The sequence below is a fragment of the Lepisosteus oculatus genome, chromosome 8, assembly GCF_040954835.1.
Source record: "Lepisosteus oculatus isolate fLepOcu1 chromosome 8, fLepOcu1.hap2, whole genome shotgun sequence".
NCBI classification, from domain to species: Eukaryota; Metazoa; Chordata; class Actinopteri; order Semionotiformes; family Lepisosteidae; genus Lepisosteus; species Lepisosteus oculatus.
In genome coordinates, this window is record NC_090703.1 from 36,095,451 (window position 1) to 36,113,646 (window position 18,196).

Here is an 18,196-nt window from a genome sequence, read left to right on the forward strand (position 1 = left end):
AATTGCTCTTTTTAAAAATGAAAGGAAATTAGGGAAATGTAGCAAATTGCAAATCTGTTCATGCATAGGTTTTATTGGGAGATCTTTTCTATGTCTAGCCCATTATTAATATACTCTATAGTATATTAATATAGACACTTTTGAGACATGAGCAATTATGACCAAGAACAGTTAAAGAATTACAACCACTAAATAAACAATAGAAACAGATTAATGCCTAGCCTTCTTAAAATATACATCTGTGACAGAAAACCAGCACGCTGGTTTGTTAAAAATGAATGAAATGTGTAAAGGTCCAGGAAACCAAAAGCCTAATAGAAAATTAGGAAACTGAATATAGTGTAGGTATTTTTTCCTGTTGGAAACAGAACTGGTAGCATATCTAAAAATACTAACTCTAATCTCAATAAGGTATAACTCGACTGTGTTTACTGTGTCCTAAAAGACACCATTTAAGAGTGAAGAACAAATTCATACCAGTGACACGAGCATACAGTAAATGCTTTTAGCTCCAGAGAAAGAAAATGCTTAATGACATCATCTTTGAAAGTCAGCTACAACAAGGTAATTTAAAATAAGGAATCACAACACATTTTTTAATTAAAATACATGGATTTGCACATTTTAAACTGAACCAAAAAGCTTCAAGGGGTGTTCTGCTAACAGCTTATTACTACTATTGCTATTCTGCTAATAGTTTATTACTAATATTACTATTACTATTAAACTTACTTTCTTAGTACTTTATCCATGTTGTTCTGGAAATAAATGTGGTCCAGAACTGTTCAAAAGTTCTACATGGTCTTGGAGCTTTATTTTCTCTCACTGTACAGTTCCTTTTAAAACCTGTTTTGAGAAGTGCAAAACCCTGACTGTCCTTAATTGTGGTTTCTTTCTTATAGATGGATACACGACAGACGACATTGTATTTTTCTGGCAAGGGGGTGACAATGCAGTTACAGGGGTAGACAAACTGGAACTGCCTCAGTTCTCAATTGTTGAACTGCGGCTGGTGTCCAAGGAAGTCAGGTTTACAACAGGTAAGGGTTAAATCTGGTATGCGGATTTCATACCTATCATAATAACCAATACAGTTTGTTTTCCTCTATTACATATGCTTATTTTTCACTTTCTCCATTTATTATAGTACAGTACATATGTTCACAGAGGCAGACCAAATTAAATCCTTAATAAATATTCCTTAATAGTATTGTGACTGCACAAAAATATAGATAAGCAGAATGGACAGCCAAAATACGTCTCTGTTCAGTAACATATCTAATATCTAATGTATACACAGAAGCATTGCGTAAAAGGTCGACAATTCCAATATGGCTCCAGGTGTTCTGTTCAAGATGACGGAGCTCACATTTATTCCTATCTTTCTTTTTGCATATGGTTTGGTAGAATATTTGGTATCTAACTTCTCCACTGGGCTGCCCATACTGCATTTTGTCTGCAAAATCAAATATTCAGTAGGTAGTAAAACCATTAGTAATTAATTAGTTGTAGAAGCATGAGAAATTCATAAGCATGACAACTGACTATCATTGTCTCTTTCTTGGAATTCTTAACGAGACATTTCCAGTTTAATTACCTTCCATCATCCCACATCAAATATTTAGCAAATAGCACTGATCATTGACAAAAAAAAGTAATCCGTGGTGAATTTACACTCAGTGACTCACACACTAGGATAAATGGGAGAGTTGTAGAAAGGGAAGTGAATTGTCATGAACATTCGATCGACTATTTGCTAAACAGGAAAACAGGATAACTTGATCATTAAATCCACAGAAGCAAATCGAATTCACAATGAGGTACTTAGAAATTCAGAGAAAGAAGCCAAGAGCTTTAAGGTCACTCTCATGACATTCCTTTGAAATTGTGATTTGAATATGTTGTTATAATATAAAACAGCTTCACCTCCACACTTAGTCAGATCATTGTACAGCTATGATGGTTAAATGTTAAGTTGTTGTCTTCTTTGATTAACTCCTTTCCTTTTAGGAGAAATGACAAGCAACAGGGCAGACTGTCTATTTTTAAGTCCAGCAAAAATGATACTTTGTCAGCTTTCCTTCTGCTTGAGTTTTAGCAATATGAAATAATCAAGGATTTTGTGTTAGCATTTACTATTCAAGAAAAAGGATCAATTAATTTTCTGTTGTAGCTGCAGCTTTGCAAGAACATTGTTTTCTCCTCAACACTGCTCAGAAATCACAATTAAGTCAAGCACAATTAAGATTAGCTGACTATCTTTTGATTTCAATAGCAGTGCAAATGTGTGATACTGTATTTCTGTCTCTTCCTTCACCATTAGGACAATAAGCTTTAAACATGGCACTACTCTGTTTCTTACCTTTCTTGTTTCTGTACTTTAGTACTTGGTAGGTTGTCTACCCTATTGTTTTTGCATATTTTAGAAGTGGTTTTCTGTTACATGTGAAGTGTTTTATTTGATATTACTGTTTCTACTAAGGTAATGTTTATGCATGTCTTCCAAAAACAAGATCATGGGGGACAAAAGTATAGAAAATAAATAACAGCTGAAGAGAGAAAAACTCCAAAGTTCATATTACTAGACTTCTCTGATTCTAATTAGCATCTTCTGAGCAACTTCCTGTTAATTAGCTGGAGATGTCTATTCAGAAGCTATTTATATCCAAAAAGCCTTGTTAACATGTTTAATAAAAACAGACAAAAGTTTAAATAACAGGAAAACATAATTGATACACACCATTCAATTGAGGGGTGCAATACAACTAGCAATTGAAACAAAATAAAAAAACTCATTAAATTACTGTATCAAATACATAATAATATCATTCAATAAGCTTGTTTCTTTGTATCTTGTTTTATGGGACCACTATTGATTAATGGGATTGCATTTTTTACTAGATCAAAGTATTTCTACACAAATGTTTTAGTGTCTTCAGATGCTGCAAAGGGTGTGATGCCTCAAAACAAGTTCCTCTTTGTGACTCAGGCATATTTAGTGACTCAGAAAGCTACACTGAGAGGAGTGAATGTTGATATTGAGATTGTGGAGTTATGGAGATGTTTGCAACATACAATTGTTTCACAATAAATTAGTATACTTTGACTTGCACTTTGGTATAATTTATGTTTGGATTTTATTATAACTGGATATTCCTGTTTACTTCATCATGGTCAGCATCTCAGTTTTTAATCATTTAGGTATACTGGAAGATATCAGGAAATCACAATATATTTTCAGATTTAATTATTAAATATATGTTTTATTATAAAAATAGTATTACGAAATATAAGGTTTTAGCACCTTTCCTGCTTATGAAATGACAAAATTTGAGATATTGTAGGTGCATAAGATATTGTAGTGTACAAGCTTAAATAATCAAGCTTCATTCAAACTATTAATATAGCACCTTTTGCAAAAGTGGTGCTTCAAAACAGTTTACATGAATGAAATATTAACATGGCAATACTAAACATTTAATTAAAGTATAAGCAGGAATAAAATAAAAACTAAAAAATAATAGTAAAATATTATATAAAAACAGTGAATACAGAACATAACAAATATAGAATAATAACAATAAACTATAAAATAATTAATAACTAACAGAAAGGTTAAAACAATTAATCTATGAAACCCATATTCAATCAAATAAAACAATCATTTTTAGGAAGAATAGAATTTGTTTTCTTAGTCTAGTTTTTGTTTTCTGTTGGTCATTCCGTGTCAAAATTGTTATTTTTTAGATAATAGCAGTAATTTGTATTCCTAAAATCCCTATTCATCATTTAATTCATTATAGTTTCTTGGTAGAACATGATTATCCCCTCATAAATGTGCAGATGAGCTTCTCATTAGATCTAAAAGGCCCAGTGGACTATTACAACAGCTGTCTGCCCCGGCAGACAAGGCATCTAACTTCTGTATTCCAGATATACCTTCTGGGTCCCTCTAACATAGCGGCAGATCCACTGTTCATGAGTGGCCCAGAGGATGTGGAATGACACTTCCATCTGGAGATTGAATTCCATATGTTGGAATGCTTTTGTCGGGAAGCTGAAACATTGTCAGTCATGGTTCTTTTTCCAGGAGTGGGACTGCCTATTGGACATAACATTACTGGGTTCAGTCATGGCCCAGAAAACTCCTTAATGGCTTCCTATATAGCTCTCTTTCTTCAGTGTCTCCTGTGTCTCCTGGGACTCTGGCTTGTGACCTTTCTTTTAGTCAGGTAGGCCTTGATGCAGGCCTGCTTTGAGCCTCTAGATATGGCATCCCCCCACACACACTTCTAGGTGTTTGAAACAGCCTTTCTTTCAGGTATCACTTTCATTCACATGATGGTTGAGATTCAATCTCTGATAAGTCTCTGTGACTGCTCCCTTCGGATTTCATCTGACCTGTTTAGGTCCTCATTGTGACCTAGCTTTCTTACATAAGACAGTTTTGACCCTTGGGGGTTTGACATGGACCTGTTGCTACTTTTGTAATGTCTGAGTTTGAGCAATGGTGGTCTACATGTTTCCTTGTACTGTGCCTGTTTAGCAGTAAGATATCCAATCCACTACGTGGTATTTCTTCATTTATAACATTTAAAGCAAGTTGTGAATGTAAAGGTTATATTGTATGTATATCTCAGTTCATGAACAACACCTGCGGGAGCAAGATGTGCCAGAATTTCTCAAACTTTCTGTTGTTATTATTTTTTTTATTAAGGGGGAGATTCACTTCGTAAACTTTTGGATTCTTGATGTGAAATATCCCAAGCATTCTTTTGTCTTCTCCAATAGTGTATGGTTATTTAATACTTTAGAGAGAAAATGTTGGTTCTGTTAGGAAATGAAATTGGCTAATCACTATCTGTTCTTTGCTTGGAGCTCTAAAGAGTTTATATTAACTTACTAATATAATATTAAATAACGGCACTTGTACAGTATACTACAGTATGTCAAATCTGAGTGTTTCACCACCAAAATGATAGGCAGATGATGAAATGTACAAATCAAAATGCATTCCAAATTGCAATTGTTTTGGAAAATGCCTGAGTTAAATAAAGCATTTTGGCAACCTGACAAGTAATTAAGATATTTAATATTTTATCATTTTGATCTTTCTGCATAGTTACATTTGAAATAATACTAAAATTGATCATCAGAATAGGGACCTAGTACCATTTGTGTATATATTAAAACATTAAGAAAAATAACAAATCAATTGCAGTAATTTGTCTTTTTCAGCAGGTTGGATAGATTATTGGGCCAAAATATCTCTCCATTGTTTTGTTGTTACAGAATTGCAATTTGTACTCAGAATAAAAGAACCTTGTGTTCTTAGCTCGGAAGAAGTTTATGCTTCGTTTCCTTTTGTGTCCACTGTTTCAGTTTTTGTGCTGAAAGTGATTTTGTGTTTTGATAATGCACTTAAGGGGTATTTGAATAAAGAGAGAAGGTTCCCCAGGCCTAGCTCATGTCATAAAATATGCTATAACCCATATAAATGTTCACACCTTTCTCCCATGGTAATAAAGTTGCTTTTCTTTTTATCTAGGTTCCTATCCCAGGTTGTCCCTAAGTTTCAGGATAAAAAGAAATATTGGATATTTCATTCTGCAAACATATATGCCTTCTATCTTAATCACAATCCTCTCCTGGGTTTCTTTCTGGATAAACTATGATGCCTCTGCTGCTCGGGTGGCACTGGGTAAGTGTTATGTTTGCATTGTGTGATTTTGGCTTTCAGAACCAGTCACTGTTTAAGCTGTCAATGTGCTTGAGGGGAGCAACTGCATTTGTAGCTGCCATACTGCACAGCACAACCATGTGCTTGGTTGCTAAGAGACCAACTGCTACAAGGCGAGATGGTTTGTGATTAAATAAAGCAAAACAAACAACAAAAGTTTTTGTTCTTTGCAGGAGCTCAATTTGTTTTTGTTCTGAACAGATGACAGTGCCTGTCCCCAGTTTAAGGCTATTTGCAATGCTGACTAGTTATCCTAATAAGAAGTCACTCATTTACCCCTAACCAACATGTTGATGAAAAATAAATATGAGAATGACCTACTATCATAACCTTACAGCCGTAGGATACTTGGAGTTCAAATGGTTTATCATTAAAGATAATGACAGTGTATTGTCTATGTGCCTGCTGAACTGTACACATCAACTCTATAGGATAATGGGATGCTCTTGAACATTCATTGCCGTTGTTCCATTTTCTTTCGTTGTTTTAAAGGTGTCACAACGGTGCTCACCATGACAACCATCAACACCCACCTTCGAGAGACCCTCCCAAAGATCCCTTATGTGAAAGCCATCGATGTCTACCTCATGGGCTGCTTTGTTTTTGTCTTCTTGGCCCTGCTCGAATATGCCTTTGTGAACTATGTCTTTTTTGGCCGAGGCCCCCAGCAACAGAAAAAAATCAACGAGAGACTGAATAAAGCTAACAACGAGCGCCCACGATATGAAGAGAAGCGCCTGAGGGAACAGGTTTGCATTTCCACTTCTAACTTTGTCTCTTATTACATCTTTCAACATGTTTCAGGTATATGCCAATCAGAGTTTCAGAAAAATGCCCAGACTTTGCTTGCCAAGAGACTCTTTTCCAGGGGGGTGTGTGTAGACAGGAACGCTGATGAGTCTGTACAGTATATCTTTTTGAATAATTAATTATTTTTTTTATTAACATATTCCTTTAGAAAAAAATGATCAATATAAATGTATCTAATGTCCTTTTCTAGCTGCATGGGTGTATATTTTAAAGTGCTGTATTACTCAGCTTCATGATTAAAAACTTGGAATAGTGTTTATTTGATCAAATTCTACTGCATAGTTATTTGAAATGGGATTTTAGACTAATGTTCAGTTATCTGCATTACAATATCAGCTCTTTGTCCAAGGCACTAGGAAGTATTCCTGAATTTTATCTTTGACAGATGCACATATTACACTCCATATAATAAATCCATCTGCCATTGCTTTCACATTTGGCCCAGTCATACTCTGCTGAGTTGTGAGTCATTTAAAACTGCTTTTTAAATATAGAATTGTCAGAGGTGGAGTAATGAATATTTCCATTCTAGGCTTGTTTTGAAATTAATTTTTCATGTAAAATTTCTACAGGATTTGTAAATGGATACCATACGAGGTGGTTAGACAGATGCTCAGGCCTCAAAATATTTTTTGAAGATATTTTAGTATGTGTATTGTGTATTGTAGTATATGACATTGGAATTTATGGAAAGCATTCCTAGAATACAGGAAATCCATATGCAACCCTTTTAACTTGATCAAGGTCAAGATTAAATTGATCTTTTATTGTGCAGTGTATCCACCTAACTTGGACTTGCCAGTTCAGTTTGACTTTATATCTATGACTTCTGGGCTGCACAGAAAGAACCAGGTCCTGCTCTTCTGCCATGTCCAGATGTCAGAGCCATTTCCTTTTTTGAAATATAGCAAACTCCTCCTCCAACTAGAGAAGCAGTCCATCTCTCACTGAGTTGACTGCAAGCTAACAGGCACACAACAAGTAACAAACAACCCTACCCCAGTGAAGATCTGTCAATTGTATGCTGCCACTTGGAGTATTCCAGTCACAAGTGGATAGTGACATGACCCATCCTCAAACAAGCATCCCTAGTAGTAAGCAAATGAACAAGTAATAGGTTTATTCCATGCTGAAAAGAGAAGAAAGAAAACACAACGTTTCGGCTGTGGAGCCTTCTTCGGGTGTGTTTTCTTTCTTCTCTTTTTTAAGCATGGAATAAAGCTATGATTCCTTTGCAGCCTACGCATGCTGACACAGCTACCCACCTGAACTACTATCCCTAGTAGTAAACCTGCTCTCTAAATTAGAACCACTTGGGAGCCTGAATAAACTGATCATGATCCTGATTGAATTTCACCTTGATATTAAATTAAATGACAGAAGAAAGAAATCAATTTGCATTAGTGCTGTTATTATTATATAATATATTAGCAAGCCGTTCAGTGCTTAGTAGGTTTCAAAGTTTTTTTCCAGCACCACAGTTAGTTTATTGCTCATCTGGTAGAAGAGTTGGCTGGGCTTTTGCTTGTTTCTTATGATAATTGTTTTGTCTTTGTTTAAACAAAATTGCGATGTGTTTATGTATTGCTTTACTTCATTTTTTACTGTAGTTGATTTTCTGCATATATATATAAATATGTGCCTTTTTGTAGCTGTTTTACGGACGTTTTAATGTTCTTTTCATTTTTTTTTCAACATTGCAAGGATTCCATTTCAGCGCCGTATCAAACCAACACCATCAGGTCATATTCACAACGAAGGAATCTGTATCTCGAGGAACAAAGAAAAGTTGGGGTACATGCATTTAGAAATCATATTACTTAAGAGGCAGCCATTTAACAAATAGCGAAAATGTAAATACTGACCTTCTATGGCCATTTTTTAGCAATTGGTATTCATTTGAACTGAAAAAAGGGCAACTGTCTTCAAATAACGTAGTATTCGTATTTTCTTTGGTACAGTATCTAACATTTAAGATGTATATTTAACTTATACAGTGCATTTTATGTTCATAAACCATCATTCCATTTGCTTTGCGTTTAAAGCAGTATTAAAGTAATCATGTTTTCATTAATACATTTTTCTTGCAGTTCCTAGCTGCTTGTACAGTATCTGTTAGGAACTGCAAGAAAGCTACATTTTGACAGTTTGTATGTTTATGTGTCTTAGGTTGATCCTTATGGGAACATTCTTCTGACAACATTGGAAATGAACAACGAGGTGATGCCTTCTGAAGTTGCCAGCAGTGTCAGCGACTCCAGGAATTCCGTTATGTCTTTTGATAGCTCCGGGGTGCAGTTTAGAAAGCAGATGGCATCGCGAGATGGGTTTGGCCATGCCACACTTGACCGTAGTGCTGCACGCAACCGTGCCAACTGCCGTCTACGGAGGCGATCTTCTAAGCTGAAGCTTAAAATCCCAAACCTTACAGACGTCAGCACCATTGACAAATGGTCCAGGATTGTATTTCCTATTACCTTTGGATTTTTCAATTTAATCTATTGGTTGTACTATGTGAATTGATGTGCATCATCCCAGGAAACGTGGGCCATATTTTGAGAGCACATAAAATTGGCTTTGTTATGACTGAAAGAATTTACACACACATATATATGAAAATATTTATATATGTGTGTGTGTGTTTAAAAGACTTACCGATGTAAAAAGTATTATAAGAATGACTTGAATGTTTAAGAAAAAAAATGAGATAAACATTTCAAGCCTTTGTATTTCTTTTAGTTCTTCTGAAAAATAATCTAAAAAAAATCCTACAGTGGGATTGAACTCAAGACTGCATGATATTTTTGCTAAAAGAAAGAGTTCTTAAGCAAAGACAATTCAGACTGTACCACTGGATTTTTATCAGTACATGTTCTACTCAGCATTCTGCCAGCAGCTCATTCAACCAGTGGAACTTTTATTTTCCAGGAAATCAGCTGTACAAGTTCATAAGCAGCGTCTGAATCTTCTTTTTGTTACCATGGATAAACATACAGAATTCTCTGTTTTTACTCTGTATAGTAACTTTTTGAAATATGTGTTGTTCCTCGGTTCTGAATTGGAAAGGAATTGCTTAATGGACATTGGCTCTAGCTCTGGCCTACGTTTGGTAGCCATCTTGAGTAACCTGATATGATTCAGAGTCAGCGCAAAAATGTTGATTTTCATGTCATTATGCTTTGGAGAAATTCCTTGGGGTATTTTTTAATTCTTATTATGATTATTTTGTCTTGAAAATAATGTGTTTCAGGAGAGTGTCACCATCACAAGCTCTAGGATTTGTGCATTATTAGATAGTGAGGCACAATTATGCATAATTAATTTATATTTAAAAATAGCATCTACTGTACATTCTTTCAATCAGTAAGTACATTTTTACATGGTTAGTTCATTACTGTATTATTTTTATGAACTGGTTCTTAGTGCTCCATCTGTTCTATAGATATTCACTGCTTTGTTTTATGTGTAAGTAGCGAGAAAACCCCTAATGAGCATTGATTATTCACAGTTTGGATAAGAAGAGTATTCCATCAACCATATTCAGATGTATAAAAAATATTGTGTATTAAAAAAGGAATATCAATTTACATTTTTCTATTTTAAATGTAAAACTACATCTCAACACAGTGTGGACTATATGATATGCTTTGCTCCTTCATCATATGTACATATTCTTTTTTACACCCTGGAAGTGTTATTAATATTTCAGGTTGTTACCAATACCTGTCAAAAGTTTCATGAATTGATTAGTTTGCCTTTTAAACTGGTAGCATGGTTAGTGAAACCCTGCCCGCTAAGATCCATCTTAGATCATATACTATTTTATGCAGCCTGCAATATCGTTTCTACAATACATTTCCTTTGTGCACAGCTGAGTATGAATCTGGAAATGGTTGGAGTTTCAGGGGGTTAAAAAAACATTTTAATGTCAAACTTTCTGTTCCTTCATCTTCAAAACAAGTTGTACTCTTGGATGACCTCCTTTGCACATGACAGGTATTCAGCACACCTTAAGAGAGAATCTGTCAACATTCTTAGGAGCCTTCCTTCATGAGAACAGTTCTGTAGCATCACTCTCCTGTATATTTCAGTCACCTTTCACAATAGTACATATCAGTCAGGAACCCCACTGTATCTCAAATAGAAGTGCTACAAAGTATGATTCCTGTTCAAAGACGTTGGCTAGAATTCATGGTACTTGACAGTGGCCAGGACTCCCAAGTGATGTTTTGTAAGTGACTGAGCATTGTCATCTGTGCTTCAGCTGGCCATGATATCCTAGTCCTGCCACTCAGCAGTGACTCCTGGGATTTACAGGCGTCTCAGTGAGAGGCCTGTTACTCCTCCGTCTGACAGTAAATCTGTTAGACACTGTAGACCCCATAACATATCGAATGGTGGGTGGTTCTGCAGGAAGCATAGAATTAATTAATTTTGTAGAGTGCTTTTCATTCTGTTGAATCCCAAAGTGCTTTACATATAGGAAGGGACCGGGCTCATCTGTTCTATTGGAGTGCAGCATTCACTTGGGTGACACGTGGCAGCCATTATGGATCAGCAGCTCCACTGCACAGCGGATTAGATAGAGAACCGAGAAATGGAAGGCCAGAAGGCCAGATTTTGCAAGCCCTAGTGAAATAAAACCATGACATTGGGATTAACATACCTACACTTGCAAACAGCGCCATAACATCTAATCCAAAGCATGGCACCTCCTTCGGCACAGTGTGACCATAGTGGTTTGCATTAGAAAGTCTGGTCCAGAGGCAAGAGTGCCATCTACAGGTCCACAACACCAGCTGCAGCAGCAACCTGCTTTTTCTTAGAGCTCATCTGAGAAGTAATCTGGCCCAGCCTTGCTGAGATGTAACAAAATCAGGCCGCAAGGTGGTACTTTTGCTGTCAGAAGAAAAACAGTCTAAGTTTTCGTTTCCTCCTTGCTAGTACTGGGGCTATAGCCAAGATAATAGGCTTTCGAATTTGACAATTCCAGACTGAGTGTCTGAGTGTCTGAAAAGATAAAATAATTAGCAATTTCATTTTTTTAATTACAAATGCAGCCATCTTATTTGTGAGATGAAGATTTTTTTTTCACAGCAATGCCAAAGAGGCCTCTTTTTCAGTGTCATTGTTACTGCTTTTTCTTTTAAATTTGAAACTTTACTGTGTGAATACAATCACAAGATAGAATCGTGACTGCATTGATGAGCGCTGGTTTGTAAACGGAATGGAAAGCTGTTGAAAAATCAAACTATTTATTGATTAGCAAGTCGTGGTGAACACTAAAGGAACGCATCGAGAGAGTAGTTTGTCACCTGCACTTACATGTCATTTTATTTCTCAGTCAGTGCCTGTCCTGTTGTATGTGTCCTGCTGTATTGTCAAATATCTTTTGTGCAGATTGCTATCTGACACACAAATGTACTATTCCAGCAAAAATAGTAATTGCTGGAAAGACTTCAAAGCTCAATCACAGAAAGTCACAATGGGGGGCTTAAGAGTAGAGCACCAGCTAAAGCAAGATAGGCTGACAAATGGATTCATTTGTGTCATATATTTTCTCAAAGGGTTGAGAAGACATTTCAGAAGCCAATGTTTTCTTGAACAGTTAAAAATGCTAATTTCCTAATGGAAGAAAAAAACAATCACACAAAATGCATCACAAGAGAAGGCAAGGTAAATAAGGAAGAGGGAAGTAAAGATGATACAATTAATTCTTACAAAAACAAAAAAGGAACATGCTTGGCACAAGTCCTTTGATTGGAAATAAAAATAAAACAGGATCACACTAACACTTGATATCTTTGATAATGGTGTGATCACAGCAGACTTAAATTTGAGATTCCAATCCATAATAAGGTGTGAGTCTTCACACAGAATTATTATGATAAACCAGTTCCCTATGACAATAAGTAGCACTTTTATTTTGAGGTGTAATTTTTTTTTAAATGTTAGCCACTTGAATTTTTTTCTAGGATTATTTGTTTTTATTTGTTTTACTGAATATACTTACACACTTAGTTATGCTACCAAACACATGATAATTTTAACGAAATATCTACAGTAATAAACATGTAAAATGCCTTAAAATAACAATGAGAAAATGAATTAGTAACTTGGGAGTGATAAAGAGTGACTCCAAAAAAACAGTATTTGTAAACCTAGTGGATAGAATTATGAATTAGAATAAAGCACCCGTATTTCCATTTTTATAGAGTTTTCTAAATCATTTCAGTAAATACATTATGAATAGTGTTGTGTATCTGTGACTTCAGATTACAGCCAGGCTTTACTTACTTCCTATAAGAACTTTATACTTCTAATATGATGAAGAAAGACATGGATGCAAATGTGCAAGAAGTTAGTGGAACAACCAAGATATTGCTATAGCTGAATTAAAAATTCAATGACATTTACAGGGTGTAAAAATAAAATAAGAACCAAAAAACAAATTTTAAAAGTTAAAAGGATGTATATTTAATAAAATATAGGCCTATAATTTAAATGTATGAGAAAATTATTTATTGTACATAAGAATGCCATAAATGGTTGCCAATTTGAATCTTATATCTGTAAACTAACAAAATAATATAACCCTTTAAAGGACATAAAATGAGCTTCAGAGTAATATCTCAAGAATAATCAACTTGTTAATTATGTGCAGTAGATGAAAATCTAAACTCTTCTGACTTTTTTTTCCAAAATGCAATTAATATGCACAATAAAGAACTCTGAGCTATGGTTGAGCGGGTACTTAAATTTATAAAAGGAGGTTAATATGAATTCAAAGTGGGAAAATGAAAGCTCCTTCTGAAGTTTAAGAATTTGTTCCAAGTAGTAAACATGTAAATTTTTAGGATCTTAAATATCGGCAATAGCCAATGTTCAGCTGCATTGAGAACTATTTGATTTCCTCTTGAAATTTTATCAGCTAACCAGGAAACCATTAATGTATATCTACTGTAACTATGCATTTTTGCTTTATAATGTTAATACAAATGCATGTATCACAAAGAAATTCTGCACTAACATTGGTCACAATGCAATGTTTGCACTGCCTGTCCATGCAATTCAACTGCTTTGTCTAGAAATCGTAATTAAGACACCTCCCCCAGACAATGAATGAGCTTTGCATTATATATTTCTCTATAGTGCCATACAATGTGCTAATCAAAGGTGTTTTAAAACATTTTTTAAAGTGACTGATCCATATGTAAATTAATCAGGAATCAATTGGAGTTAGCTAACATTTAAAAGACAACACAAACATATGGGCAAGTTACTGTTTGTTCCGTGATTTTAAATATTATTCAGTCGCTTGGTATGAAAGTTTACAGATACCTCAAAAAGATACAGTACAAAACTGAACACACTGAGCCTTATGTAGATGATAAATACTCTGATATTTATTTCTGAACTATAATACTTGAAATAAAAGCTTTCAGTATTAGACATGGAAAAGAATAAGGAAATGCATGGCCAACTAAATGTGCTGTTATTTTAAAAATACATGCAGTAGTAAAACATTGGTGCCAATGTGCTTATTTTGTAGATCTGAAATTTGTTCACATTCTCTGAATATAGTGTAATCATCACTTTTATGAAAGGGGCTGCAGAAGAAGATTATGGTGCCACGTATTTGTAGTTTTGCGCATGACAGGTATACAAAATGTGCACAAGTTGATAACTACAATCACATGAAAATAGTTTTCAGCAATGTTTTGGTTTAAAGCACATTTTCATTGTCCCATGTTATTAGAAATTAAAGTAAGAAAGGTTGAATGATGTACCAGTAAATTAACAATTCTGTGACAACTATTACTATTTAAACCTGAAAGCCATAGGTTTATTGAGCAGAATCCAGGACCGTTAAGTTTGTTTTTCCCCAGATTCTTCTAATGTGGCCTTATCATAGGGCGCCACATAAAAGAATGAAAAAAAGTCATCAACCATAAGTTCTGACTGAGTGGAAGGCAGTTGTTCAAAGCTACTGCGTAAGGACCAGATGTTCGGTGGATTCAAATATGGACTATGTCACGAAGTGGAATTTCTAGCCGGCAATGAAAATTCTTGCCTTGCACCTCATGGGGGCTTTGCCTGTGTGCCACCTGTGTATCTAATAAAGTTTGACCTTTTTCCATCTTCATTTGGGTTGTCAGAGTTTTTCAACTCCAACTCCTGAAGGGTGATCATAAAATGTGATATCTGGCTGTGCCAGTCCATGGCATTTAGTTCTTGTGTTTCATGTTTCAATTCACCCAATAGCCAGGTTTCCAGGGTTGTTATAAAGAAACCATTCAGATTCTTTGACTTACAGCCTTGTGGGCAGTCTGATTACTTTTATTGTGAATGGATGGAAACCTTGTTGAATGCTTTTCTGGCCTTAATGGAAATGAAATAATTTCCCGCAGCATTTAAGGCATTTTTAACCTTTTCTTCAATGTTAAAACTGGTGACCAGATAACAAACGTCACTATACTGTACATGTAGTTTACCTTGGTGGTCACAAATAAAATCTTATCAGCTTACGGAGTCGCACTGTGAAATCCCTTATGCCACAACTTTTCAGTGACAGTGGGAGTATACAATCCTCTTAATATCACTGTAATATCCCTTTAGTCTCTTTGATAAAAAAAACATAGTAAAGACAACCCTCCCTGAAAAGAAGTGCTATTTCCTTTTCATAGCGGAATGACTGGATCATAACACATCCAAGTTATGGATTTAGGAATAAAAATAACCTATGCAGTTAAAAGTCCCAGCAATGTCCTTACAAAACAATATTTATCAAACTGTTTTTGTACTGGAGTTAAGGCTCAAGAATGTGGCCCTTTTTTAACAATTCTGTGTATAATACTGCTCAGCTGTAGCCAAAAAAAAATAAAAATATTGGACTTTATAACAACCCGTTACGTGTTATACACATTAATTCATTTTGGGAAAACTGCCTCTTGGTGCTCTGGGCTTCAGAGCTGACCCTTCGTACTGTCTTAGGAGGCTGTGAAGATAGACTGGGGATAATGTACTTCTTTTTCTCGCCATATCTCTTTCGTTGACACATCCACATGACACGAGAAGATGTGGAGGTGCAAATCTGTGGAACTGTTTCAATGTGAATTTTTTGCCTCTTGTGTATGTGTGTAATTACATGTGAATTGTACTGTAAATATAATAACTTCACTTAATATTTCTTAATGCATGAACAACACAGGGCAGTACGTAATGGCAGCTCGCTTTTCCTCTTAGGCATGTACAGCTTTTGCAGCACTGGCATTCTTCTGCAAATGAAACCTGCTGAAAGGTCTTAATTTCGCATGACTTTAGTTCAAAGGGTTTATTTTTGTATCTTTACCAAAAAGTCCTTTTTGTATGTGTTTTGTTAAAATGGTATACGAAATTCCACAAAACCATGTGTGTGATAGAAACTGCAAATAGTACTTCACAGATAGTAGTTTATCATCACTGGCTCATCATTGAAACACATTGAAAAAAACATTTACAAACAGAAAAATGCTACAAAATACTAATGACGCTAGGGTCCACAAATTGCTCTCTACTGGTTTGAAGTTTGTGCAAAATACATTGTAACAGACATGTTAGTACATAAGTAAAATTATGAAAAGAATCACAGAAATGTTAACTGGAAGAAGCTAAATTAAACTCACTATTATGGGGTCACTCTTTAGATAGGCCCTTTCTTTTCCCTTCAGATGAGCACTTTAGGACATAAAATGTGAATATTATTGTAATTGACTGTGATATATGCAGAACATGGTCATATTTTGGTATAAAGAATAAGGTTAATGACTAACTTTGTGAAACGTTATCACACATGCTCAGTTTCTATTACCTCTCCATTGTGGAGTTACTTCTTGAACATGGATCTGTAGAATTTGTTTAACAAACACAACTCTCTCAAGGAAAGTTTTTATCACAATGTACAAATTCTCGGGAAGTCCTGCAGTATACAATTCATTTGCTAAAGCCCACTAAACACAACACTTTTTCTTTCATTTACATAATCCAATTGGAAGAAAACACATTTCTAGTTACATCCTGCCCTGAAAAAAGTGCATTTTTTATGATATTGGTTTACTCACACATTTAGTGATTCAATTATTTATTTAAGTGTTTTGTTTCTTTCACATACAACTCTTTTTCATAATTCCAAAAATTTGATTCATCTTTTGTATAAAGTTAGCTATAAGCTGTATTCCTTCAATTTTTTGTCAGTGCCAATTAATGTAACGTGTAAATCTGCTTTTCTAGATGTTTGAGCAAAATGTGTTTTTTACTAATTCAAGATGTATGTGGTATACAAAAAAAGAGTTATAATGAAACCGACTGAATTTTTACAAATAAAGGCTTATACTGAATGAGAATGCAAAGTTTTTTCATTTGCCCTTTGAGGACTAATTACCACTATCTTTTTCTTTTGGCAATTTCTGTTTGGTCTCAGGATTTGTCTGATTGGTGGCAAATACTGGCATTTACTCAGTTAGTCCCCAAATGGTAAATAATTACATTTTTGGAAAACAGTAAAAACAAAAATTCTGTACCGTGTTCATTTCAAGCCATTCTGCTGGTTTTTACTCCCTGTTTATTAATCAGTTCTTTTCACAAGAGGTGTTTGATAATGAGATGGGTAAATCGATTGGGCTTGTTTCAGTCATAAGTGAAAAAAACTTTTGTTTTCTCTTGGAATGCATCCAAACTCAATTGCAAAGTTGTCATATCAGAAGGAAATATCGTTTTTCTTTTTTTTTCTGAATATAAAAGCAAAATAAATCTTGCTGAAGCGCACAGAGTTTACGTTTTCTGAGTGAATAGCCCTTTTCTGAAGAAACGTTACTAACATAACAAAACATCCAAAACGTGAATTGATGAAGCAGAGCTATATAATGAGACGTACTGTAAAGAGAAGTAAATTATTTGACACTATACAATTTGACACAATGATTGCTTGAAAAGACCATTCTTCAGACAAAATGGGAACATTTGGAGATGTTTGAAAGATCTTATTTCTATTTAATTCATTTAATTAGTTCTGTTTCTAGTTGACAGGCATTAAGACCCATTGGCTAAGACAAGATACAGTACATGGTCAGTGTAGGATTGTCAAAGGTTAGGATTAACATTGCTTAACCCTTTCATCGTAAACTGGTTCTAACTCTATGTCACTGAGAATGACAAGCAACTGCTTTTACTCAGTTATCCTCCCCTTCCGTCTGAGTAAAAAAAACTTTGAAAAAAGACAACTGCTAGGTGTCTGAGGTGTAGGGAAGGAGATGGTATCCTATTGTTCTTTATTCCTCTTATACTGATTTATTTCAGTCTAATTCCATCTTGTTTTATATCAGCATAAATGCCTTTTTTTCCTGTAGATCTTAGCTAGCCTTAGTTTTGAGCATTGTTGTGTGTGAGCACTTTACCAAACTTTAGATTTGGTTTTGATCTAATTTGTCTGGGAATTAATGCTTAGCCTAAGGACCAGAAGCCCCACAAGGCGGGATGAGTCATTGCAAGGGCAATAATGGGGTGGCCAAAAGAACACAAACTGATGAATGGTGGGAAAAGGGTGTTTGTTTATCATAACTTTACCATACAGGCATATATGAAGTGGCTTAATGTAATTAATGGATTTTT

The 18,196-nt window shown here is 34.9% G+C and overlaps 1 protein-coding gene across 2 annotated transcripts in view; it reads left to right on the forward strand.

Moving 5' to 3' along the window:
* Positions 1-17,362, forward strand: part of gabrb4 (gamma-aminobutyric acid type A receptor subunit beta4) — a 109,608-nt gene extending 92,246 nt beyond the window's left edge. The window contains exons 6-10 of one of the 2 annotated variants that reach the window (XM_015351096.2): positions 903-1,040; positions 5,549-5,701; positions 6,233-6,489; positions 8,255-8,344; positions 8,720-17,362. In XM_015351096.2, the coding sequence (XP_015206582.2) occupies positions 903-1,040; positions 5,549-5,701; positions 6,233-6,489; positions 8,255-8,344; positions 8,720-9,073 (992 nt within the window). In that variant the 3' untranslated portion in view covers positions 9,074-17,362. The remainder of the gene's footprint in view (positions 1-902; positions 1,041-5,548; positions 5,702-6,232; positions 6,490-8,254; positions 8,345-8,719) is intronic. The other variant, XM_006632615.3, reaches the window with a different exon arrangement.
* The last annotated feature ends 834 nt before the right edge of the window (positions 17,363-18,196 follow it).